At 48.8% G+C, this 27,597-nt stretch overlaps 1 protein-coding gene across 4 annotated transcripts in view; it reads left to right on the top strand.

Moving 5' to 3' along the window:
* The window catches only part of DDX42 (DEAD-box helicase 42), a 459,832-nt gene that overhangs the window by 224,838 nt on the left and 207,397 nt on the right, over positions 1-27,597 (top strand). For all 4 annotated transcript variants that reach the window (XM_069634107.1, XM_069634109.1, XM_069634108.1 and 1 more), the window contains one exon: positions 20,148-20,245. In XM_069634107.1, the coding sequence (XP_069490208.1) occupies positions 20,148-20,245 (98 nt within the window). The remainder of the gene's footprint in view (positions 1-20,147; positions 20,246-27,597) is intronic.

Raw genomic sequence — 27,597 nt, 5'->3', positions numbered from 1 at the left:
GCGAAGGCTGCCTTGACAACCCCGCAGGACCACAACCTCTAAGGCCAGGGTGTCCCTTCCTCCCAGGAGGGAGGTTGCGTTCCGTACCATTGAGAAGACCCCAGAGAAGATGCCAGTCGTCTCCTCGGGACCTTCACCGCTGGAAACAAAAAGGGGGGGTGCGGTGGCCCTCCAGGGTACGGATATCTCATCTGAGGAGGAGCTCACAGGTCTGCAAACCATACAGGAGGAGGGAAACGTAGGAAGCAGGCCCTAGGACGAGAGCCTTGACGGTGTACTCGCCGTCGTCGAAGAGCAGCAAGGCGACGATGGCCTGGGCTCCCAGCCAGTGCCCCAGTGACGCATTCCGTCTGCACCTCAGCTGCCACCCCACCTCCGGTACCTCCTTGAGACCTCTCAGTGGACATCCTTTTGGCACTGCATACGCTGGTATCAGAGATCCAGACGAGGATGCTTATCGCGCCAGTGGCCCTGCCTGCAGCGACGGCTGACACCCCCACTGGGGTACCCCGGCCAAGAAAAGTGCACCCTCCACCTCCTCTCCACACTTCGCCCCTCCAAACCCCCAGCCCCCCCGACCCCCAAGGGATGAGACGGATCCAGGCACGGACGACAACGGCGGTTTAGGGGACCTCCCGTCAACACCACCCAGATCTTAGCTGCCGGACGAGATTGCTTGTTCCACTCAATGATTTCTAGGGCGTCGGAACTTTTCCAGCTTGCTATGGAGGAAAAGGAGGGCTTATATCAGCGAAGAGGAAGACCATCCTCTCGGTCCCACTCCTGGATGACATTTGGGACGAGGGTTTGGCGCTCATGAAGAACCCTTCCACGGCTCCGGCGAAGAGGGATTGCCTCGAGGTACAGGGTGCTGGACTCCGCACCTAAGTGCTCATGGGCCTGGCCTTCCCTGGATTCTGTAGTGTCTGCGGCAGCCTGGAAGAAGTCCTCTGGTGGTTCGGCCAAAGCGGCTGCCACCCCACCGGACAGCGAGGGCAAGAAGTTAGATGCCATTGGACGACGGCTCATCTATTCAGCAGCGACTACCATGAAGGCCATCAACGCCCTCACCATCGTGGCTCGTTACAACTGGGAGTTGTGGTTCAAGATCGCTCCCATCCCGACAAGAGGTTGGAAGCGTTGGAGATCCTGCAGGAAGGCGAGGTGGCGTCAGATCATGCCATCACGGTGGCCATGTACATTGCTGATGCGGGATTCCGTAAAATGGGCAACAGCTCTTGCCTTCGTCGTGGCTGGCTCAAGGCCACCAACTTTAGGCAGAATGTAAGTTGAAGGTGTGGGACATGCCCTTCGACTGGGACAATTTGTTCGGGAAGGCTGTGGATGAGTTTCTCCAACCATAAAGACGGACATGGAGACTGCACATGCTTTGGGCACTCTTCAGCAACGGAAGCCGTCCTTTCGGACCTCAGGCAGGAAGTCCCAAGGATCCTCCAAGGGGTTTGGCGGGGATCCTCTTCATACCACCAACCCTCCCGCTCTTCGGCCAGGAGACGAACACTGGCTGCTCCAAGTCTTTCAGAGGACGACGTCGCCAGGGTCCCCAAGGTGGCCCTTCAACGTCCAAGCAGGATTAAACCGGCCGTGGCGTCGAGCCCCCAACCGTGCACCCCGGTGGGAGGCCGGCTGGCGAACTTCGTCAGCGTTTGGAAGACCATCTCCACCGACCGTTGGGTGTTGGACGCTCTCACCCACGGACACAGCCTCGCATTTCAACGGAAGTGTCCCAGAATACCACCAGTGGCCCGGCAGGAAAACGTCCCTCAGCTGTTGCTGTGCTTGCCATGCTGAAGAAAGGTGCGATAGAGCTTGTACCAAAGAGGCTCTGGGGCTCCTGAGTGTACTTAATGTACTTTCTCATTGGAAAGACGACCGGGGGCTGGAGGCCCATTTTCAACCTTCGTCGACTGAACAAGTACATAAAGTCCCAAAAATTCTGCATGGTCACTCTTCAGCATGTGCTGAGGCAGCTGGTAGAGGGGGACTTCCTGTCGTCGCTGGACTTAGACGATGCATACTTCCACATCCCCATGGGGCACCGCAAGTTCCTGCGTTTCGTGGTGCAAGGGAAGCACTACCAATTCAAAGCCCGTGTTAGGCAGAGTTTGTATGCAGTACCCTTTGGGACCAGTACACACAACTAGGGCTACAGGTGTAAGCAAACCAACCTTTGGTTGGTTTGCTTACTAAACCTAATAAGTCTGTACTACAGTTTTTGGTAGCAGAGCTGAGCAGCCAGGCTTATCTCAAGAGTGGAAAGTGAGCAGTAATGATGTTACAGAGGTCTACAATCCTGAGTGTTCAAGTAAACTCTTACACTGAAGGATTCTTTGATAAATACTTATTAATTTCAGTTATAAAATATTTATTAGAAGGAGGCAATATAATCACACACAAATATACTTCAATACTATTTCAGAATACTTTTCAAGAGGAGTAAAAGGAGAAGATTAGTACATGAAAGGTTACAATTATTCTTAGTGCATATACTTTGAGTTCACCAGAAGAGTCGATGCAATACAATAGGTTAGGCCAAAGTCAATGGGCTAAAGTCTTGGATAGGATAAAGCGGTTCTGGTAAGTAAACAGTAAAGTCTACACAAGTTCTTGCAAGTAGTTTGTAAAAAGAAGAATCATATGTTGGGTCACGAGCGTATTAGGCCTGCAAGTTGCAAAAGTTTCAAGCACCTTCACCGCAAGAGGTAAGTACTCTGCCTCGTTTCACAGTACCTTTCAATGAAGAAAAAGATGCAGTTGATGACTTCTGTTCCTGGCAGATTCTGCAGATCTCGCTGTTCCTGTGTCTCAGTCGTGGAGACAAGAGGCAGGACGTCTAGCGGCTCCTGCACTGGGACTGGTCGAAAAAGCTGGCATCAATTCCGGTGGCTGTAAGTAACGCACACAAGCTGGTGTCCCTCCCTGGTTTTTCGGTTTCCAGCAGCACTCTGAGGAAGATGCAACCTTGCTTGCTGTTGAGTTGATTGGTCCCACCAACTCAAAGGGAGAAGTCATCCTTGCAGGGCTTCTCTGTCGAGGTGAATTTGGTTTGCCCGGTGAAGCCCTGCTGCAGGTCCGAATTGCCAACGGTCCAGGAGTTGCAGCAGCTGTCCTCTTCAAGCTCGTCTTCGGTTATTTTGTTCCAGTGGTCGACTCTGCCTTCCAAGCCAAGAGAATCTCCTTTTATTCAGTTCTCCCATTCATTCCAGCCTAGCTGTCACTGACCCAGCAGGGTGGCTGTCCTTGCCGGACAGCCAGCCAGCCAGCCAATCACCACAGAGTGCATTTGGGTCTCCTAGGAGACTAAGTACAGGGAGTTTCGGGCACCTCCCTCACTTCCTGCCCACCCCAGACACTCGGGCGAATGAACAAAGAGACCAAACCTGGTTTGGCTTGCAGAGCAAAACTCTAGAAGGACCTTTCCAAAAGGAAATGGCGAGAAAAGAAGACCGGGACCTGTTTTTACAGAGGGGGCTGAGACGCCATCTTGACATTCATGGCTCCCACGATTTTAACGCTACCGGAGCTACGAATAGTTTGTGGTCGGGAAAAATTATGGTAGTTTGTTCCATTCTGAGAGGAAAGGGTAGCATTTGACTGCTATATCAGTATATAGACACGGGATACTAAGTAACCCCTCCAGCACTCTATTGTAAAATAGGGTGTGCTGGGTCTAAGATTTTTAAAAGACTAGTAAAGTCAATTTCACTTTACTTACTCTGGGAAACGGTAGTTTATCCCAGAGAAGGTATTTAAACCCTGGGAAAGCCTAAAAAGGCTTCCCGGTGCCACTGTACTAAGGCTGCTGTGTGACACAAATGAAAAGATGATGCCTAAGGAGTTGGTTAAACTCTATAACCAAAAGAACAAGAGTAAAACATGTTTCAAAACACACCAGAGAGTGGGAAAGTCCTCAAAAATCCAGCAAAGTTGCTGGGGGTCTCTAAGGTGAAGGGAATTGGCACATTTATGAGAATTCTCCCGAACAGCAGATCTTCTAGCCAGAGAAGGAAGCGCAATTCTGCATTACGAACCTGGATCGCTGAACCTGATGGCCTGGCTCCTGCAGCGTTCGTTTGGATGTTACAACCTCCCAGCGGATTGCAAGGAGGTGCTTGCCAGGGCATCTACTCCTTAAATGCTACGGACATAAATGGACGAGGTTCACCATTTGGTGCCGTACACTGATCGACCCTCTACGAGTCACGGCTCCGCAGGTGCTGCCGTATTTGCTGTTGTTGGCCAAAGTAGGACTGGCCCATACCTCCAAAGTGCATCTGGTGGCCATCTCCCGCTACACCAGCTCTCCGGGACGGTCGTCGTTATGGTCACACCGTCTGGTTAAGCAGCTTGTTAAAGGTCTGTTCTGTTCGTTCCCGCCGGTGAAGGCTCCGGCCACGGCCTGGAAGCTCAATGTCGTGCTGACTAGGCTCATGGGCCCTCCATCCAGTTCTTATCGTGGAAGACGGCTTTTCTTCGTGGCAATCACATCTGTACGATGAGTGGGTGAGATTCAGGCCCTGTCCTGTAAGCCAACTTATTTGACTTTTCTCGACACAAGGGTGGTGCTGCGGACCAACCCTCCTTTATGCCCAAGGTGCCGTCAGACTTTCATTTAAACAAGCCCTTGGTGTTGCCTGTGTTTTTTTCCGGCACCTTCGTCGCCGGCCGAGAGGACTTTGCACTCGCTGGATGTGGCTAGAGCGCTGAAGTTTTATGTGGACTGAGTTTCTGGAAGACGTCACAACTTTTCGTGAACTTTGGCCCTGTGAACCATGGGAAGGCCCTCGCCAAGGCTTTCATTTCCAGGTGGCTCTCCGGCTGCATCACCCATTGTCACCGGTTGGCAAACCGACCGTTGCCTGGCCGTCTGAGAGACGACGCGACAAGTGATTGCTGCAACTACGGCGTTCCTGTCCGTCTCTGCTGGACATCTGCAGGGCTGCTACGTGGCCTTCGACGCACACCTTCATGAGATTTTACTGCGTCGACAGGGATTCCAGGGCATAGTCCAGAGTCGGCCAAGCAGTGCTTCACAAACCTTTTGGCTTGAAGGTGAGCCTGGTGAGGAGGTAAGAGATGCTTACGTTAAGCCTTTGCCACCTCCCGTGGTTGTGCATGTGGGTACTGCTATGTATTCTTAATTGATTAGCATGTGAATCCATGCTGGAGGTTACCTGTAACTGTTGTTCTCCAGCATGGGTCTGGCATGGATTCACATGCGAACCCTCCCGCCTACCCATCTGCTGCTCTTTTCTTGGTCCTACTGCCACTTTACGTGCTACCAAATCTGAAGATGGTTGCCAGAGGGGAGGCTTAGGTAGAGGGCAGTCATTGGCTGGGGGCAGTATGACACAGAGCTCAGTGATTGTTAGGAGAAAGACAGTTCAGAAATCAAACTGAAACTGATTTTTTTTCTTTACCGAGGATTCCCAGGCTTTACTTTTGGGAAGAGGCACAACCTAATAACAGGGGAGTAAAGTACCTTCACATCTACTTTCTATTAGAGTGGCAAAACAGTTGCTAAGGAAGAAAAGACGTTAACCATACTTTAAGAATAGTGCATCACACATTCAAGGTCAGTAAGAACTTTTGTAACTGTTCACTCTTAGAATTAGTTACCAACCAACTCTTTAGAAGTAAGTCACTTTTAAACACTTATTTTCTTTTCTATGCAGAAGTCCCAATCCCTTCAAAGTCTTCCCTTGAGTGTTCTTGAGTGTTCTCAGTGGCAGAAGGGGGCTCACTAAGACTAGTGACCAACAGGCAGTGTCAAAATAGGTTCTTAAGTAGCAGAGTTCCTTAGGAAAACTGGGCAAAAAGGTGAGTACTTTACTTCTAGGGTTAGAAGAAGGTCCAGGAGCATTGCAGAAGACACCCTAGCGGGATTCTAGCAGTGGGACTGGGTGCACTGGATGAGAGGCCTCCCCACCAGGCCTCCCCATTACAGAAAACCCACAGCTGCACAGAAATCCTAACGGGCTTAAGTTAAGTGCATACCCAAGCCAACACAATACATCAGCATTGAAGAAGATTTTGAAGCAGGAGAACTTCAGGGTCTGCAGCCAAATAACCGGTCAGTGGATTCCTTGTCGTGGTGACTGAAAACAAGACCTCAGCAGGGACTTTCCAGCAGGGATCGATGAAGGCTCTAGGCAAGGTTTCCCTTGTGGCTGAATGCGGTTCTGCGCATTTGGTGCCTTTTCAAGGAGCACAGAAGAAGACAGAAAATCGCGGTTGAATTCTCGTCGTTGCAAAGGTCCAGCACTCTGTTGAGGGTACTTATTGGACTCGATTCGTATCTCTGGAGATCCACCAGAATGCCCACGAAGTTTCTGCACGATTCGAATTCAGAAGACAGTGCACTGCACAGCAGCTCGAGGTCCCAGGGTATTGCAACAACACAATGTCGCAGCAATGCGTGGGACGGCTCAAAATGCAGGTATTCTTGAGTCTAGTGGGTCTCACCAGGCTCTGGGTTGAGGTTGTAGTTTTCGGTGTCCCCAGGTCGATTGGAAGGAAGGGCTACAGCAGGCTCCGGTTACACAGCAGGCTCTCCGGTCGCTGGAACTTGTCTCAGCTGCTTTTCTTCCATCTTGTTCGGTTTCGGTTCCAGTGGTCGACTTTTCACACCTATTATTGGGGGAGTAAAAACCAATGGTTCCTTTCACAATTACATTCAGTAATGCAAGGGCAGTAGACCCTACCAGTTGTACAGTGACTCTCAGTACAAATCACCTAATCAGTCAACTGGACAATATACTTTTGGTGAATAGTGGAACGCCTTTTCTAGGTACAGTAACCTGTAACTACTTTTGTGATAAGTTATACTAGGTGAGTAGAACCGAAGGATGTAATATTCAATTACAGGTGCTTTTGAGATCAGTGAAACACAGATTGAGATGAGCAGTAACTTGTGTAACTTATTTTTGGGATAGCACACAGTGAACTCAAGTTAAGTAAAGCCCATATACTTTTCTTTTAATCTCAGGAGTCAGGTTAGATCTTTACCAACTATACAAGTGACTGATGTAGGATTTAAGGAAGGGACAGTTAGAAACACAGCCTCTCGGTTAGATAGCACAGGGAAAGTAAACACTAATGTTACACTTTGCTGAATGACTCAGTTATTTTAGGTAGGCCACAACCTAATACAGATTTATTTGGGACAGGCTAACAGCAAAAGTCAGGTGAAACAAGACCCAGTTGGGGGACACTCATACAATTATCCTAACAGGACTAATCTGGTGATATCAACATATTACTTTTGGGAAGAGGCACAGCCTAATCACAGGTGAGTAATATACCTTCACATCTATTTTATTAGAATGGCAAAACAGTTTCTAAGGAAAGAAAGATGTTAACCATACTTTTAAGAATAGTGCATCACACATCCAAGGTAAGTAAGAACATTTGTAACCATTCATTCTTGGAGTTAGTTGCAAACCAACTATTTTACAAGTAACTTTTAAAAACGTTTATTTTCTAGGCAAAAGGCCCTATCCCTTAAGTCTTTCCCTTATTCTTGGAGCTTGAGTGTTCTGAGTGGAAAAAGAGGGCTGGGGGGTGGTCACTAGGATCTAGTGTCCAACGGGCAGTGTCAGGATAGGTTCTTGAGTAGAAAGACTGGGCAAACGGGTGTGTACTCTACTTCTGAGTTAGAAGAGGGTCCAGGGGCTTCACAGAAGACACCCTAGCAAGATTCTAGCAGTGGCACTGGGTACACTGGATGGGTGTCCTCCCCATCACAGAAAACACCCCACAGCTACACAGAAATCCTAACAGACCTGAGGTAAGTACATACCCAAGCCAACATAGTACCTCAGCATTGATGATTTTGCAGCAGGAGGACTCCAGGGTCTGCAGCCAAATACCTGGTCAGTGGATTCCTTGTCGTGGTGACTGAAAAGAAGACATCAGAAGGGACTTTGCAGCAGGGATCGATGAAGGCTCTTGGCAAAGTTTTCTTCGCTGCTGAATGTGGTTTTCAGGGAGCACAGAAGAAGACGAAAATTGCGGTTGAATTCTCTGTTACAAAGGTTCTGTTGAGGGGAATTTTCGGACTCTAATGGTGTAGCTGGAGAGCCACCAGGATGCCCACAAAGCTTCAGCGAGATTCGGAATTCGGAAGACCATGCACCGCACAGTGGCTCGAGGTCCACGGGTATTGGGGTATTGCAGCAACGCAGGGGATGGCTCAAAATACAGGTCTTCTTGATTCTGGTGGGTCTCATCAGGCTCTTGGTCGAGGTCGTCGTTATTGGAGTCCCCAGGTCGATTGAAAGGAAGGGCTACATCAGGCTGAGGTTAAACAGCAGGCTCCCCGGACGCTAGAAATCGTCTCTGCCGCTTTTCCTTCATCCTCTTTGGTTTCAGTTAGAGTGGTCGACTGCTCTTCAGCTTCCAGGTTCACATTATTTAACAAGAACTACAGCTCAACTTCTGCATTCTCTCCCTGCATTTTACACGAAGGGGTGGTCTGGTTGTCAAATCAGGACAGCCACTCCCCTCTAGGATTTGTAAGCATTCGGGCTAGGAGGAAGACAAAGGGCTGTGGTTCAGGGGACTCACACCGAAGATAAGAATCACACAAAGGAATTTCCCACCGTTCATGTCGATGGAAAGAACAAGAAAGGACAAGAAACACTAACATTGCGAAAAATGAAGGCTGGGCCATTTTGGTAAAATGAGAACTTGGGTGCCTTTACTGCAGCTGTGTGCACAAACTGCGGTAAAAGTGCACCAAATGAAAACAAGGTATCACTGCCACCAGGTATTAAAGTAAAATATCCCACTAGTAAAGCAAAAAGTCAGGAAGATTTACAATTTCTATGAAAATCTTACCCAACACCTGGAGTGAGTGAGCCCTTTTTCTCATTCATGTTTTTTTACCTTTTGGGATTTTGTGTTTTCACTGTTTTTGCAGTCTCCGCGGGCATCTGCATTTTGTATGGTGACACACAGCACCTTCAGGTTTCTTAAGGTTTAACTGCCTTTTCATGGGTGAACTACAGTACCCAAGAATAGTGAAGTTAAATTGCCTTTTGTTAGGGAGAATTCTCATAAATGTGCCAATTCCTCCCAACTCCAGCTCTTTTGCTAAACCTTGTGACTTTGAACTTTTTAATTCCGTTTGTTTTCTGTGCTTTTCTTTTGGTTATGGGGTTTTAGACAACTCCATAGGCGGCATCTTTTTTTCTGTCCCAAGGTTTAAATACCTTCTCTGGGATAAACTACTGTTTTCCAGAGAAAGTAAAGTGAAATTGACTTTACTAGACTTTTCAAATTCCTAGACCCAGCACACCCTATCTTACTTTAGAGTGCTGGAGGGGTTACCTAGTATCCCCTGTGTCTAGAAACTCATGTAGCAGTCAAATGCTACCCTTTTTCAAGTCAAATTAGCACATTTTTGAGAATTCTCCCTAACACTTTCAAGAACGACTTTTTCCTTTGAGTTGGTGGGACCAATCAACTCGTAAGCCAACTGGATACCATTCTCTGAGCTGGTTAGGATTAACCAGGGGGGAAGGACACCAGCTTGTGTGCTTGACTACAGCTACTCAAACCAAAGATCTTCCGTTTTGCCAGCTTGTTTGACCCGTTTCCGTGCAGTGCAGGAGTCCCCTGACGTCCTCCCTCTTGTCCCCACGACTGAGGCTCAGGAACAGTGAGATCTACAGGAACTGCCAGGAACCATCAGCTGCATCTTTTCTTCATATTAAGGTACTGTGCCAACCCGATTGAGAGAACTTGACGCTCGCGGTGGAAGTTCGCGAAACTTTCGCAACTTGCAGGCCTAATCAGCTTGTGACCCAACATATGATTCTTTTTCGTACAAACTACTGAGAACTTTGGCAAAGACTTTACCGTTTACTACAAGCGCTGCTTTTTCATACCAAAAACACTAGTCCATTGACTTTGGCCTAGGCCCATTGAACTGAATCGAGTCCTCTAGTGAACTAAAACTATTTGCACTGCCTAAAAGTATTTGTGGTCTATTTTATTAACTTGTGCCCTTTTACTCGTATTTAAAGTGACAAATGCCATTTTGCTCCTATTTCAGGGGAGCCTAATTTACTCAAACTTATTGGTTTGGTATTGAAGTGCGTTTGTGTGTGATATTAAGTTGCCTCTTTCTAGTGAATGTTTTCTAAAAGACTGTGTAATAAATGAATAAGTGTATTTCCAAGAAACCTTGAGTGTCTATTTGAAGCACTGTGATTGTATGACCTCGGTATAACATTGTTTACTGCACACGTTTCCTCTTGAGGTAAGCCTGGCTGCTCAGCTCGCTACCAAACACTGTGTAGTACAGACTTATACCAAAGGTTGGTTTTGCTTACACATGTAGTCCTAATTGTATGTGGTGGTCCCAGAGGGTACTGCATGCAATTCTGCCTAACACTAAACCAGAGGGCGGTCAGTAGAAGCCCCCATTCCAAAGAACATTTGGTAAATGGTATGCTTGTCTTGTGGGTCAACTGACCATGCAAAAGGGGATCCCAGATGCAAGGGGTAACCTTCAGGGGTCCACACTGCCTCCTTAGCCTTCATCCCTGAGGAAGAAGTTCATATGGCAAGTGGTAACTTTCAACTATTGCCTGAATAACCCATTGGAGTCTCGGCCAGTGTTTCTTTAGTGTCCCTGGGTCTGTGGTAACAGCAGAATGTAGATGTGTATAACTATTCCAGATTACACACAATAATACTACAAGGACAGTGTACTTGTAAATGGTCAGGAGACCCCTGCCATTAGAGACACTGGGGCCAGCATTACAGTAGTGGATGGAAGTTTTTTCTAACCTGAGGATGTTGCTAATGCACCCAAAGTCCCACTAAGCTTGCTGGAGGCCCACTCCAGATGGTTCCTATACTACCAGCTCTCATCTAGTGCAATAATATGACTGCAAGGATTGCCGCCAGTGTACAAAGTGAGGTGCCTGGGAGAGTCCTGTTGGGGAATGACTTAGACTTTTGGAGTTGTATCAAGCGCCCCCAGACCTCCCATTAAAAGGAAGGAGGAGCAGACTAGATTTGCCAGAGTGGCAACTTGAGATGACTCTGAGTGGGAAGTTACAGAAGAACGTATAACTTTCAGTCCACAGGAAGGACACCCTTCTACTTCTAGGACAAAGGAGACAAAGGGGAAACCCAAGGTCTCGGGAAAGAAGGTGCCACCACTGTGCATAAAACAAGGACGTTCGCAAGAGGACCATCCAAGGTCACACCTGTGATCCCTCCACCAGCTGAGGCGCAGTGTGAAGAACAACCACAGAATGGTGAATCAGCTACTGGTGAAACAGCTGGAAGAAGCCCTTCCCTATGTTGGAGATCTGGATCCTAAAGACCATCCTGAGTTGCAGACGTTTCTTGCAGAAGTTGGACCCTCTCGGGCAGACTTCAGCAGAGGTCAAAGAGTGTCCTACTCTTGAAGGACTTCGCCAACAGGCAGCTTCCCAGCTGGAAGGGCAAGAGCCAGGTAAGCAAAGGCTGTACTGGGAGGATTGTCTCCTTTTATAGTGGGCAGATAAAATGGAACAAATCAGCTACCCCTATCTGCTGTAGACAAGGTGAGCCTTTACAAAAGGAAATTGGTTTCTTACTCCCAACATCTCTCTCGTAGCCAAATTCAACAATTTTTAAGAACAATTTTTATTCAAAACATCACATACATCATTAAAAAATTCATCAAAATTCAAAAAACACATGTGCACTTTACGCCCTGCTGAAGTGCTGAAGCTCAGAATTCTCCTCGACTAGAGAAGCCCTTTAAAGGACGACTTCTCCCCTTCGGTTGGTGGGACCAATCAACCCCAAGTCGAACTAATCTGGAAATCCTCTCATTGCTGGCTGTACTCCAGCTGCTCCAGGCACCGAGTGCCGGGGAGAGGACCACCAGAATAGTGCATCATTTAAGTAAGACCCGAGCTCCAGGAAGATCCTCCGCTCTCCCTCGAAGCAGGACTAAAAACCCTGAGCCACCTCTACAGAGTGCTGGACCCCAGAAGCAAGGAAACCCCACAAGGTATCCGAGAAACACAGTGGTGCTGTTCGCGAGAAGTTGAAACCGCAAAGTGCTGCTGATCTGAAGTTTGGCCATTGCTGCCAACGACTTTCGAATCGTAGTGCAGAAGTCCCCAGACGTCCTCCCTCTTGTCCCCACGACTGAGGCCCGGGAACAACAGGATCTGCCATGCTACAACAGGAACAGAAGCCAGCTGGAATCAATTTCTTCAGACCAAAGGTACTGTGAACTAAGGGGTACTTGCCTCTTGTTGTGTAGCATTGCTAGCTCTCAGTTGAGACTTGCCTTTCGAGGGGATTGGGTCCTCCGACGTATTCCATATCTCTGACGGATAATGTCCACAGCTGTGCTGCTTCGGAAAATTTTCTGCGTCGATGCGCCGTCCCCGAGGACCTCCTCCGATGGCCGACATCACCCGATGTGATAAGTAGGATGCACGACGCCCGTAGCCTCAGCTCCGTTTTTTCCGCGAACGTGTTCGCTTTGTGAATCTCGGTACCCCTCGACTCTTTGGAGTTTGTTGTATTCTTCTCGGTTCTTTGAACCTGTTCGGTTTTTGCGAAAACCTGTTCGTGACGATGTCTACCTCGTCTTCAACCCCGCATCCGAGCTTCAAGAAATGCGGGTACTGTGGGTCCAAGATGTCGGTAACGGACTCGCACGACGCCTGCCTCTGGTGCTTCGGGGAGGCCCACGACACGGACGACTGTGTCGACTGCCAGTCGCTCACGGCCACGGCCTTGCGGGAGCGCAAGAAGTTGTCAGTAGGTAGGGTGTCTAAGCCCAGGAAGTCGAGGTCTGCGGGGCTTACAACGGATGATTCGAGAGGCGACTCTCTGCGTCATCGTCGGAGGTCCAGTGGGTCTCCTTCCAGGAGTCGGTCTCACCACTCCTCTGCCTCTTCGAGGCATTCCCGGAAGCGCCGGCATCGGTCGCCTTCCTCGTCCTCTTCCGAGGACTCTGCCCGTCGGCGGGTCGCTTATCCCACCATGCAAGCGACACCGGAGGAATGGGCTTCCTTCGGGAGGAAGATGTTGGCAATTCTTGAATCGCAGGGCACCGGTCCGTCTGCGCCTCCGAGTGGGGTCGCTCGTGATCGATCGAGAGACACTGCTCGCATGCCTTCGGGCTCGGGTGGCCGGCACGGTACGCGGGAGAGGTCCCGCTCGGACAAGGGTAACAGTTCTAGCCATGCCCGTTCCAGGTCCCGGTCCTCGATACGCTCGAGACCGCGTGATCCTGTGCCGTCTTCGAGGAAGACGTCGACGCCTGTGGCGCCGAGGTCGTTGGCGACCTCTCTCGAGGCTCCGCTTTCGAGGAGGGGGTCGTTGGCGCCTAGGTCGTCAAAGGACACTCTCTGAGCCCTGGCTTCGAGGCCTGTGTCGCTGACGTCGATGCCGATTCGCTCGACATCGATTCTGTGGACGCCGGCGCCAACTTGTTCGGCGTCCTCGACGCCTTTCGAGGCGGTGGTGTCAGAGGGGCCCCGTGGCACTGGGGTAGCCCCTAGAAAGGCTCTGGCTAAGGTCAGGCATAACTTTGGTCCCCAGGTGTCTTCCTCTCACCGCCTGGAGTTCATTCCAGAGAGTGATGAGGGCTCTGATGAGGGTTTGGTTCTGGTGCCTGATGAGCTTCTCTCGGGCCATAGCCAATTTGATGACCTGAGGCAGTCACTGCATGATGCCAGTGGACTGGACACCTCTCGAGGTGGAGTTTTGTAGACCGGAGCCTGGCACTCATGCCGATTCTTCGTACCGGCGCCTTATGTCTCGGGTCACCGAGTACTTGGGATGGTCGGCTCCGCCAGGGGAGTTTGTTCAGGATGATCTCACGGACATCCTTGATCTTGGTCCCCCCCCCCCCCCCACTGACCCGGTACTGCCGTTTCATATGGCTCTGCAGAGAAGGGCGGCGGCGGCGGCTTGGACTGCTCCAGAGAGTCTCCCGGCAGTGGGCAAGTCTTTGTCGTGAGAATACTGTCCAGCCAGTAGCGACGCCTGCTACTTGTCCAGGCACCCCACTCGGGAGAGTTTGGTGGTGCAGGCGGCTACGGCCCCGGCCCCGGCAAAGCAGGCGTCGTATCCTACCATCCCTCCGGATAGGGACGACAATCATTTTGATGGCTGGGCAAAGGTGTTTTCTTCAGTGGGTATGGCGCTTCAGGCGGCCAACTCCGTATGTGCCTTGTCTCTTTTTACACACACTCTGTGGAACTGTGTTGCATTAGCGGCTGAACATATTCCCGAAGGGGACGAACGGGATGGTTTCCTTGCTATGGTTCAGGATGGCAAGGATGCCATGTGTGAGGCCGTTCAGTCGAGTTTGGACATGACAGATTGTGTCAGCAGGTCCATGGCTGCGAGCACCATAATACACAGGTTTGTGTGGTTGCGGAAGTCGGGGTTCGCTCCTGATGTGCAGTCCCGGCTCCTCAACATGCCCTTTGACGGTGAACATCTTTTTGGCAGCAAGGCTGACGAGAGCCTTGAGAGGTTGCAGACCTCCAAAGCTGCAGCAAAGTTGTTGGGCGCTGCAGTTCGACAACCTCCACCTTTTCATCCTAGGGCACAATGGAGGGGTGGTTCTTTTCGCTATTATTCATCCTTCAGTAAAGCGAGAGGAGCTGTCAGTCAAAGGGGTCACCGTAAGTGCCAGAGGTGGAAAACGGGGTACTCTAGGTGCCAAGGCCGCTCGGGCAGTTGCCTCTTTGCCCTCAGGCAACGCCGCAGCCGGTACCACTCAGTCATGAGGCCAGGTCCCATGGTTCGCCAGTTGGGGAAGGCTGGCGCAGCATCTTGTAGAGTGGCGTGCCATTACTTCAGATGTGTGGGTTCTGGAGATCATAACCCACGGCTACTGTCTTCCCTTTCGGCAGAGGCCTCACGACAATCCACCTGGGAACCTCTCTTTGAAGAGTCCGGATCCGCTCCTTGCGCAGGAAATTCAAGCCCTGCTGGAGAAAGGCGCCATAGAACTGGTGCCTGTAGCGGAGAAGAACAAGGGTTTGTATTCCACTTTTGATTTCGAAGAAAGACGGGGGATTGAGACCCATCATGGACTTGCGCGGTTTGAACAAACTCCTCAGGAAGGACAAGTTCAAGATGGTTACTCTCTCAAGTCCTCCAGGCCCTTCAACTTCAGGACTGGTTGGTGTCTCTAGACCTCAAGGACGCTTACTTCCATGTGCCGATCCATCAAAAGCACAAGAAGTACCTGAGGTTCGCGGTTGGCGACTCACACTTTCTTTTTTTTTTTTCTTTTATTTTTTATATGCATATAACATTAGTTTTACATTGTACATAAAATCACATCTTTATCACAATTCATGTTATCTTTCATACGCTTTAACTTTAGTACTTAAAAAAATATCACTATAAAAATTTTAAAACACCATTTGATAATTCAGTTAAAATCTCAAACATTTTCACAAAACTTCATATAAAATATTAAATTTGTCTTTTCCATTCATAAGACTAGTCCATATTTCAGACATTTTGCACGTGGATGTATCATTGTTATATTTCATCAGGTATTTTCTGCGTATTCCCTCAATACTCTCACATTCACATATTATGTGGTAGGCAGTTTCTATTGTATATTCCCACATAATCTACAATATCGACTATCCTTGTGGATACCGTTTTTTGGACCTACTATGTCTAGAGTATTACAGATGTTAAATTTAAACTGTAGATACCACCTAATCGTTATGCTTTCTGGAAATGCATATTGTTAGGTGGGTATACCATCTCTGGACATCAAGTGTTTTAGAAAGGGACCACTATTTACTTTTTCACCCAAATTCACTGTCATCTGCTCTTTATCTTGCTCACTAATTAGCCTTTTTAGTTTACGCTTGATCTGCACAATGGAGAACAGCCAATCATCATTGTCACTTTCAGTTTCGGGTCCTGCCGTTCGGATTGACCTCCGCCCCGAGGGTTTTCACCAAGCTCGTGGTGGTGGTGGCAGCGCATCTCAGGAAAGGGGGATTCACGTCTACCCCTACCTGGATGATTGGTTGATCAGGGGGAGATCTCCCGAGCAAGCCCTGGATCATCCGTCCGCCACCTGCCACTCCCTTCACAAGCTGGGCTTCTCCCTCAATTTAAAGAAGTCCCATTTGACGCCAACACAGCGGCTCCAGTACATCGGAGCAGTGCTCGACACACCCCTGGGGCTGTGTTTTCCTCCCCAAGTGAGGGCTCTTCACATTCAGCAGATGGTGCACAAGTTTCAACTTGCCCAGACGCTCCCGGCGTTAGAGTTCTTGAGGTTGCTCGGCCTCATGGCATCCTGCATTCTTCTGGTACCAGAGGCTCGTCTGCGGATGAGATCTTTGCAGTGGGCACTCAAGAAGCAGTGGTTGCAATCTTCCGGCAGGATGTCGGACCCTGTTCAGGTGCCGCCCTGTCACCCAGGACCTTCTGTGGTGGGCTGTCGAAGGCAATCTGATGAAGGGGGCCCTGTTTTGGCTTCCCTGGCCGGAGGTGACGATCGTGACGGACGCATCCCTCACGGGATGGGGAGCTCATGCCAACGAGTTGACAGTCAGCGGTCGTTGGTCTCCGTCGAAGTCCAGACTCCATATCAATCTGTTGGAGCTGAGGGCCGTCAGGCTAGCCCTGAAGGCTTTTCTGCCGACTGTGCGAGGAAAGAGTGTCCTGATCCTAATGGACAACACGGTGGCCATGCACTACCTCAACAAAAAGTGGGGGGCAGGGCCACTTCCTCTGTGCAGGGAGGCGATGCAGCACGAGTTCTGGGCCATCCAGCAGGAAGTTTCGATCTCGGCTGTTCATCTGGCCGGGGGCGACAACGAGACGGCGGACACTCTGAGCAGGCAGAGCACGATCTCTCACGAGTGGGAGCTGGCTCAGGAGATTCTCCTGGAGATCTTTGCCCTTTGGGGGACCCCTCAAGTGGATCTCTTCGCCTCCAGTGTCAACCGGAAGTGCGAGGGGTTCTGCTCGTGGGAATTTCCTCCAAAAGGAGCATTAGGAGACGCGTTTGTGGTGGAGTGGTCGTTCCCACTGCTGTACGTGTTTCCTCCAGTCCCCGTCATCCCGCAAGTACTGCAGAGGTTACGGAGGTTCGGTTCCCGGATGATCCTCATTGCTCCGGCGTGGGCTCTGAGGACGTGTTACCCGGACCTTCTCGACTTGTCCATCTGCCCTCCATCGTCTTCCCTACCGAGACGATCTGCTCTCACGGGAGGTGGGTCAGGTTCTCCATCCAGAGGTCAGATCCCTCAACCTTCACGCTTGGTTTCTGAAAGGTTGAGGTATAAGGATTGGGACCTCCCTGAAGACTTGTTGGAGGAGTTGCTCTCGGCCAGGGGGCCGGCAACAAAGTCTCCGTGCCGTTGCCGTAAATTCTGCGACTGGTGCAGAGTTAAGAATGTGGATCCTTTTGAGTGTGACATTCCCATGGTTCTGTCTTTTTTGCTTTCCTTGGCCCACAGGGGCTTGCAAGTGGGTACCATTAAAGGTTACCTGGCGGCGCTCTCCATATTTAAGCGCTCGTCCGAAGAATGTTCCTATTTTAAGATTCCTTTAATTTCTCAGTTTTTAAAAGGGCTCACTAATGTGTTTCCTCCGTCACCTTTTCTGGTGCCCGGTTGGGATTTGAACCTTGTTCTTAAGTTTCTTATGGGTGCTCCGTTTGAGCCTTTGCATTCTTGCCCTTTGAGACTGTTAACTCTTAAAACTGTGTTTTTGGTTGCGGTTACTTCCGCTCGCAGAGTGAGTGAGTTACAGGCACTTTCAGTTAAGCCACGCTTCACTGTGTTTCATAAGGACAGGGTTGTCCTTCGAGTTCGTCCTTCCTTCCGAAGGTGGTTTCGGAATTTCATTTGAGCCAGAAGGTGGTTCTTCTGGCATTCTACTCTCCTCCACTTCCTGGTAAGGAAGAGGAGAGGCTCCATAGGCTTGATTCTAGGAGAGCGTTGAGCTTTTATATTTCGCGCATGTCCCTGGTCAGAGTGGACGATCAACTTTTCATTGGTTACGCTGAAAAGCGTTCGGGACAAGCTGTGACGAAACAGACTTTGTCTCGTTGGATCATTTTAGCTATCTCTGAGTGTTACCGCTTGGCAGGTAAGGACCCTCCGGCTGGCTTGCGGGCCCATTCTACCAGGGGAGTGGCTGCGTCTACTGCCCTACAGAGGGGTGTTCCTATTCGTCACATCTGTGATGCAGTCACCTGGGCTTCGGTACATACCTTTGTAGGTCACTTCTCCCTCGATTCCATCCGAGGGCAGGATCTGGCCTTTGGCAAGGCAGTCCTTTATTCCGCAATTTGATTGGGCATGCTAAATTTGTGTTCTAAATTCTTTTCCCACCTCCTTGCTTGGTACTGCTTTGGGAGTCTGTCATAGATATGGAATACGTCAGAGGACCCAATCCCCTCGAAGAACAAGTTACTCTCTTACCTGGTAACGTTCTTTCGATGGGATGGTCCGACGACGTATTCCATATCGCTCCCTCCCTACCTTCCCCGCTGCAGAATTTCTTATGCGATTGCAGCTTGCGTTCCGCAAGGCCTTGTGTGTCTGACTGGCAGAAAACTGGTGTCACACGTTCTGGGGGGGAAAAAACTACAACTGAGGCTACGGGCGTCGTGCGTCCTACTTATCACATCGGGTGACGTCGGCCGTCTGAGGTCCTCGGGGACGGTTCATCGACGCAGGACGCAGACGCCGAAAAGTTTCCGAAGCGGCACAGCTGTGGACATTATCTGTCTTAGATATGGAATACGTCGTCGGACCATCCCATTGAAAGAATGTTACCAGGTAAGAGAGTAACTTGTTCTTTTCAGAGTTGCTTACAGCTTTGCCCCTCACAAGCCTACCAGCTTGTTGCCCAACAGTGAATTCTTTTTCTACAAAGCTCTCTAACATTGTGCAAGATGTTTTACTTACCTTCTAGAAGTGCCTCAGCTCCCCTAGACTTTGCTCAATTAACATTGGCTGTCCTGGCTCCCTAAAGACCCTTCTAACCTGACTTTGTGTTTTGATCTGTCCCTCCAAAAAGTCATACCTTCTTTACTTGTATAGCTGGGATAGGGTTAATCTACATTGCATGGGGGGGGGGGTTGGGAGGGGTTTAAAAGTGCTTACCTGTTTGAGAAACTTGTTAACCATGGTTCTCCAGCATGGGATCTGGCATGGATTCACATGTTCATGAATATTCCCCGTCATTGCTTTAACTATTTCCAAGAGGACAAGGCTGGTGCAGTGTTCCACAGGGTACTGCATGCAATCTTGCCTAACAACCCCACATTCGTTGGTGTGTTATTCCACAAAAGAAAAGGTAAGTACGATAAAAAGTATCTTACTATCCTTGAACAGTAGTCCTCATGCAAAATCTTTTTTAAAAAAAGGAAATGCCAAAGGGTGCTGTGCTGCAACGATCACTTGCATATTCCTGTAATGAAATGCATGGAGGAAAGCAAGACTCCATTAAAGTAAAAAGAATTACAGTAGCAGTAAAACAGGCTTCCCAAGTCGGAGCAAAAAGAATGCAAGAGTGGGAAAAAGTTGTTCTCACAAGAACAAATAAAAATAAAATATAAAATCCTGGAAGTCCAGTAAAAGTGCTGGGGGTCTCTCAGGTTGAGGGGAATTGGCACAAGACATGAACATTATCCCCAAAACCCCTCTCTAAACCGAGACACGCACACAGCCAATCGGACCAATGCTGATCTTCTTTAATGGCCCCCTCATTTTTGGCCCTCGCTGCAGGCTTCCCTATGCCAGGAACAATGAAAATGCTCGGAGGCACACCGCTTCACCCAAACCGATGTGTTCTGGAAGAGAAATAAAAACCTCTCGGGATTTTTGCATGGTTATTTCTGATTTGACTGAAACATCCAGAAACACTACTTATAATGCTTTTATTGCCAAGGCTTAGGTTTTAAACATTTGTTGTTCTTGCTAGTGATTAATATTGTGTAAGAGTTGCACTATTGTGCACTTTACGGCTTTCACCGAATAAAGTATGATGTATTCGCCAATCTAGTCTTGTGCCCTAAATCCTGTGCCATCTTATTTATTTCTTTAACATCTTGTTCCAGTGTGTTTAATCAGACTTCTGTTTCTTAGCACTTCTGTTCAGTGCGACTTTCCGTAAGAAGATTGAGAAGTTGGCCAGAGACATTCTGATTGACCCAATCCGTGTGGTGCAAGGAGATATCGGCGAGGTAATCTCAAAAGATATCCACCAGGGTGTCGAGGGGGCGGGGGGGGGAGGAATAGGTCGAAGGCAAATGTTGTTCTGTAAAGAGATGGTTTAGTGCCCCATTCTTAGCTTAGAACATGTTTTTTTTTCTGTTCTTGACATAATCTATGCATTCAAAATTGCAGTATTAAAGTCTCATCGGCTAGAACCGCTGTGGTAAACCATCAGTATTGCTCCATGTGCATTTTGAGCTGTGCAAGTAATTCAAATATGCATAAACATTTTATCTTTATTCTGGAAACGTCACTATTTGACCTGTTCAGCAAAACAGAAGTGTGTGCATTTATTGCATAACCATTTTAATAGCCTAACATGATGCACAGTCATGTCAATTACACTACAGCAGCAGCTGTAGCAGGAGTCCCCCCCATGTCCCTGCTACAATCGGCTTCAGGAGGAGCGCAACATCATCTGCTGCAGCTAGTCAGCTGCTGTACCCATTGTCCAGGGTAAGACCTGCAGTGTGGAGAGCGTCTACTCGAGGCATCATCTCCATTGTGCGCTCTTATTCTGAGCCTTTTGCACTTTTCAGATCACCCGTTCTCAACAAACTGCACAAGATTCTGTCTCCTGCAAATGGCGGCCTGATTGCTATTTTGGTGTATTGTGGTTGCCAGGCAACCTCCCTCAGCACGATAGGCCGGCACCTCCTACATCCTAGGAGCGCCGAAACCGGAATGCGCGAGCCTGCCTCGCTTTCAAAGGCCCAGTGACCAAGGCCCAGTGCCTGGCCTTGCCTGTCACTGCCGCAGGCAGTGGCCCACTCACTCTGCCCAAATATTTGCCGCCGGCCACGTAACTCTTTCAGAGACAGTTGATGCGGCTTCCCACTGGACCTGATACCGCATTGCTTGACTAGTCTGCTGCTCCAGAACCCTTTTCCTCACCACTGCGTTATGCGCTGCAAGCAGGTAAACGCCAGTAATCACATGTACTATCAAACACTTGTGCTGCGTTACGCCTGTATTTAATGCGTTGCTTATTGTGACTGACCGAGTGCAATGGTTAACTGTCACACCCTAAATTGTATATTGACTAATGCTATCCGTGCACGAGCCCCACCAGAGTCGCTCATATTCATATCCGTGTCTGCGCGCACTCTGACTCCCTGCTTGATATGCACTCCACTGGCTATGTGCTAGACTTGCTCTCCTATGATTGCTAGCACATGGTATCCCACATATTGTAGCTTTGCTGTATCATGATGCATGTCTGTACTCTGTATCTCGTTTGATGGTATTTTCTCATTACCTTCTGCCAAACCGAAGACCTATTTACATTATTAATAGACAGGATTCGTCTCCTCTTCCAGGTTTTCCGCTGCACTTTGCCTGTACAGACTGATTAGACTGCTATCTGCATTGTACTTTAGTTTACATTTTGTCTCCCGTGTGTACCAACAATGACTGGTGACCCCCGGTCATTATCTTTTTAATTTATGACCTGCATGCTATTAATCATGTACACTGCACATTGTAACTATTAGTCGTACACCCCTGCTGGCTCTACTCGATTCATACTGCTTGGCCATCTGTCTAATTTATACCCCATAATGTACACCTCTGACTTAGTTTGCTGCGCTCTCCTCCTAGTCTGCTTATCAACTCTTGTGGTTTCTACACTTACCCACTATTGCATTGCTCTACCAACCCAACACACCTTTATTGAGAAATCCTTTACCAGTCTCGCTATGTTTAGTCAGTTACTGCTCTAATTACCGTTCTAATTTGCCACCATATTGGAGTACACACTCCCCTATTTCCTGCCCTCCCACTAGCACGCAGCACATCTTGAGCACCTCAACTATGCCCATGACACCACACCCAAACCTTTACCTCAACGCCCCTGTCCTATGGCTGGTACGCTTTACTGCCAAACCCACCCCCAACCAACCATGCGCCCTATGGTATCGGGTAATAAAATTGCGGCAAAAATATCGACGGCAAAAAAATCGCAGCAAAAATGCTGTGGTTTGACCCGGTAAAGGTGTACCCCATTAAACCATTTAAGGGGAGCGGGGGACACGCCTGCTCCCTTTAAATGGTATAATGGGTCCGGTGGTTGCAGGGGTGTCCCCTGCATCCTTTACATGATTGTGGCGGCAAAACTACTGCATTTTTGCCGCAATATTTTGTATTCAATGCCATTTTTGCCACGATTTTAAGACATGGAACCTCAGATTAGGCTCTACTTATAATAAGCATATTCTGCTTATTATAAGTACCAAAGAGCTCTTCAAGATCTTTAAAGAACTTGAATCTCCTACCACCCCGCCTGACACCTGTAGCAAAGACAGTACATGGTGTGATAACATACAAAAGGCACTCCTCAACAAAATCACAACACTCCAATCTCAAATCAACTCCAGAAAAAGCAGCCTTCAGACTGATTCACAGCCTAATTCTCCCATTGGAATAACTTCCCGGATAGAGCACACTCCTCAACCATTCAGCTTTTCTCCTCTATCTCAGAGGTTGAAAAAATGAGCAAACTTAAACCCTCCAATTGCCAGGGCGACACATGCCCAGCTCCCATCAAGGAGGCTACCCTTGATTTAGCCCTTTTCATCACTGCCCTCATATATACCTCATTCAGCACTGGCATCATCCCAGACAACCTCAAGGATGCCTGGGTTATCCCCCTTCTCAAAAAACCATCCTTAGACCCGAGCATCCCTACAAACTAAAGGCCTATCACCACCGTCTCATTTCTGCTCAAAATCCTGGACCGAACGGCTTATATGCTGCCAACAGCACATCACTGCTCTCTTGCACTTCTCCAGCTCGTCCCCACCAACTCCCCACCCCTCCTTTCTTTCAGAACCACCAGAGCGCCAGAGGATCACTCCGGTGGTGGTATTGCGCAGTACAAATATTTAACATCTGCAGATCCAGCACTACCTGGTATCCAATAAACTTCTAGGGCTCAGACAATCGGGCTTCCGTCCCAAGCACGGAACCGAAACTGTCCTCATCGACCTTAAAACTCAAATTGAGGACCTGAAAGACAACGGAAAGTTAGCCATCTTATTACTGCTAGATCTCTCGGCAGCTTTTGACTTGGTGAACCATTAAATTCTCTGCCAGCACCTTAAATCAGCAGCCCAATTTTCGGACAATGCCACTACTTGAATTAGATCCTTCTTTGCCAATAGATCTGAGGGTCTTCGCCTCTGCTGCTTCTGCTGAACCATCTCCAGTACTATGTGGGGTCCCCTAAGGATCCTGCGTTTCACCTACGCTCTACAACGTGTTTACAAAGCCATATTTTTGACTGAGTGTCATCTACACCAACTATGCAGATGACACCCAGATACTAATCCCTATCACCAGAGATCACCTAGTTGATACCAAAGCCTTAAATGATTATCAAGTCATCCAGGAGTGGATGGCTCAACACGAGCTCTGTCTGAATGATAAGAAGACAGAGCTCCTCATCCTGGGCTCTCAGCACCGACTCAGACTTGACCCTCTCTTCAAATTGTTTATCACTGATGGCAACATCATTAAGGTTTCAAATGATACTAAAACTCTTGGCATCTATCTTGATTCCACCTTATCTCTTGCTAGACAAACCAATTCCGTCAGTTCAGCGTCCGCTTACATGTGCAAACTCATCACAGCCTACCGTCCCTTCCTGTCCACGGCTAATTGTACCATCCTTACAAGAACCCTGGTCATGCCCAAATTGGACTATTGCAATGCGCTGTACTTAGGAACGAGTCAACACAATCTCAACAAGCTCCAGGTCACCCAAAACAATGCCATTAGGGCTACTTTAAATATTCCCAGGACCAGCATATATCAAACACTAGACGCAGCCTTCACTGGCTCTCAGTAGCCCAAAGAGTCTCCTTCAAAACCCTTGCGCTCACGTATAAATGTTTGCTCAATCAGGCACCCAGCTACTTGGCCAGCCATTGGAGCCCCCACACCTCCAGCCGCCCTCAGGGCAGCCCAAGCACACTGCCTCTCGCTACCTAGATTCAAACTTCAGACAGCTGGGGGCGCCAGCTTCCCGGTCCTTGCCCCAAACTGTGGAACTCGCTTCCCCACCCATTTCGATCAGAAACTTCCTTCCACTCCTTCAAGAGCAAAGCTAAACTATGCTTCTTGGCTCAAGATACTCATAACCATTACCCACCTCTTCAACATTAAACTCACCTTCCAGATTCACGCTCCAATTACCCTGCATTCTCTTTGTATATACATTGTAAAGTATTCTGTAATTATATTGCAATGTATATCCTGTAAGTATTTTGTTGTGTTTGTGTGTTCTACTGTTCTTGCTGTCTGATTATGTCAATGTAACCTACGATATGTGCCCAGATGTCTGTGGGCCAGGTGCGCTATACAAATAAAACAAATACAAATTAATTGGAGCTGTATGCACATTCCAAACATTCTGCAGAGATGTGTTTTTATAGCGTTTTAAGTGATTCAGACCAGGATGCTGGCAGGTTGGAAGTCCTTCGCAGTACTAACTTTCATCACAGGTACGCTGACTTGAGGTGTGCAAAATAAGCCAAACATTTTAGGTTTATTTTGGAACCTTTTCTTAACAAAGAAATCACGGGAAATGTTCTTAAACACATATAAAACTATGTTTTTGAATATTCTGCTAGATGGTGATGCAACATTACAAATGAACATAGCACACTTAGTCTCACACACACGTACACAGAGAGATCTAATTCTTTGATTTTAAAACCTAGGCATGTCTGCCCCAGTACAACGGTGCAAGGCCAGTTGTAAATGGGCTAGAGCCTGCATAGGAAACAAAGGTTTTGCTTTCGTATCAGCAAGACTGGTGGCTTCAAACTATGCCATCCCCCACACAAAGACCACCACTGTGTTTGAGCCCACTGTTGGGTAAGTTCCTCTGATGCAATTTTTCCTCCATATTCTATGGCCCCCAAACATGTTGCTTTTGTTTTACCCTCTGTGTTGACTTTTTGCAGAGAAGTGAAGCCTTCAGCTTTGCTTCACTGGCCTTTTTGCTCAATTTGATATGGGGAACTGACTAGTCCTTCATTCAGATTGTCAGTACTAGTCAACTGTTTCTGATGCTTGTTAATCTGCTTAGAATCACATGCTGTGCATATGGTCCGACATCCAGTGGTAACCGCAGAGTATTGCATCTTGTCTTTCGGGGACCGAAAGGGGACGTCGGCATAGGCGTGTCTGTAACACTATCCGTATCGTGACATGTGTAGTACCCAAAATCCCTCACGTGCCGAGGTCCCTCAGATTGTTTTTTTCCGCCCAGATAATTGGTCGCCCTATAGCGGAGCTCTTAGAGACATTGTTTATCTTTACCGAATTGTCGATTATTCCCCGTTAAGTCACTTCGCCAATACGAACATCTTCAACGAAGACTACGGGGGAATCGTCTACGGCTGTGGATTTCGGCACCTAAGATCCGGCGGCCGGATTTTCCACGTGGTCTGGCCTCTGGCCGACCTATACAGTAGGAGAGTGGGGTTGTGGTGGCCATATTGTTTAGTATGTCTTTCCTCCTTTCCCCTCTTTTCCCTTTCAGTCTGGTCATCCTTCCCTTATGCTATGGAAAGGACTCCTTTTAGATTCTTCCCTAAGTGTAGGGTCAGATATGCTTGGAAGGACGAACACAGGATGTGTAACGCCTGTCTTTCCCTAGAGCACGACGAGAAGCGGCGTGCAAACTCCTTTGGCCTAAGACACTGAAGGAGCGCCGTGTAAAGCGGTGTGCCGTGTACGGTATGTCACGCGTGGACCCCCACCCCCCCCCCACCCCCCTTCCTCCACCGCCACGCCAGCCGAAAGTGACGGGTACTTCAGATGACCAAACGTCCAACACAGATGTTATAGACCTTGAGGCGGACACTTCCAGGCTCGACTCTGGTCTTGCTACAGGGACTACACCCGGCGACAGGGGCGTACAAGCACATCGCACTAAGCACACAACCCCTATGCCAATTTCGACGTCTTCGTCGAAAAAGGTGAAAGCGCCAGCGGGGCCGCCGAAAACTTTGCCGGTTCCCTCGGATCGCTCAGATCCGAAGCCTTTCCCGCATCCGCAGCAGCGTATTGCGACTGGGCAATCCAAAACAAACCAAGGGCGCTACTCTTAAACCCACACGCGTCGAAGTTCGGGAGCCCACGCTTCGACGATTTCCAAGGCCTCAGTAGGCCCGAAAACTACGGCTAGGCCTCTACCAGGAAAACCGACAGCTAGGCCTCCTGGTGCCGAGGACAGATTTTCTACTACCGACAAATTATCAGAGACTTTGTCCCCTGACGATTCTGCGACTATCTAGAGTAGCATTGGAAGAATCGCAGCGGCGGTGGGCCTTACTCCGGTTCCGCTTAAAGTTATGGGCCAAGCCGCGGAAAAGATTTCGACTGATTTGATCCTCGATTCCGATGACTTACGAAGATAGTCAAGAGCCCCTCTCCGCCACCTTGAGAGGTTCCTTGCGACGCCACAATGCGGAGAGCGTTGTTTCTTCTCGTTTGGGCCCGTTTGGGTCCTCTAAGTGGACCATGGAAAAATTTGAGGGTTACATGGATCGGCTGGAACAGATTATTTGTTCTTCTGATCATCCTCCCCCGAAATGGGCTCGGGTAGACCCTAACCCCCAAATTCAAGAAGTTCAGTCTCCTGTTTTCCAACAAGACGTGGTCCATATGGACACATATAGAGACATCTATAATGAAGAAGAAGCTTCTTTTCTCAAACTGAGGAAGATCAGCAGGATATGACGGACAACTGGGAGGAAACCGAGCAGGAAGGTCAAGACCCTTGGACACAGCAAGATCAGGACACTGATATTTTGTGACTACTCTCCTCCGTCCACCCCGGCTCGCCAGGCCTCCCCTGTGGATGACCAAATGGCTTTAAACTCCATGTTGAAAAAAGCAGCTGAATACTTCAAAAATGCCACTCAAGAGGCGGTTCCTGAGCAGGATTTCGTGGAGGATATTATCAAGGAAAAACCTCTGGCGAGTCAATCCATCCCCCTCCTTAACTCTAAGAGACGGGTAGCTCCATCATTGGTCACACCTGGTCAGACACGGGCAGTGAACCCGAGAGTCGAAAAATTATTTTGGCCTTCTCCTACCGACCCTCTGTATATCAAAGGGCACGCCATCCCAGACTCGCTGGTAGTGACTACCACTCGAAAGAGGGCAGGGGTACCCCTTGCCACGGGAGAATCACCACCGGACAAGAAGTTTAAAAGGTTGTATGCCCTGGGCAAACGTGTCACATCAGAAGCTGCATACACCATTCGGGTTGCTAATAATACTGTGTTATTAGCAAACTATGCTGATG

Source organism: Ambystoma mexicanum, chromosome 13 (genome assembly GCF_040938575.1).
Source record: "Ambystoma mexicanum isolate Mex_15411 chromosome 13, UKY_AmexF1_1, whole genome shotgun sequence".
NCBI lineage: Eukaryota > Metazoa > Chordata > Amphibia > Caudata > Ambystomatidae > Ambystoma > Ambystoma mexicanum.
The sequence above is the reverse complement of the archived record's forward strand: the minus strand, read 5'-3'. Positions and strand labels throughout refer to the sequence as shown.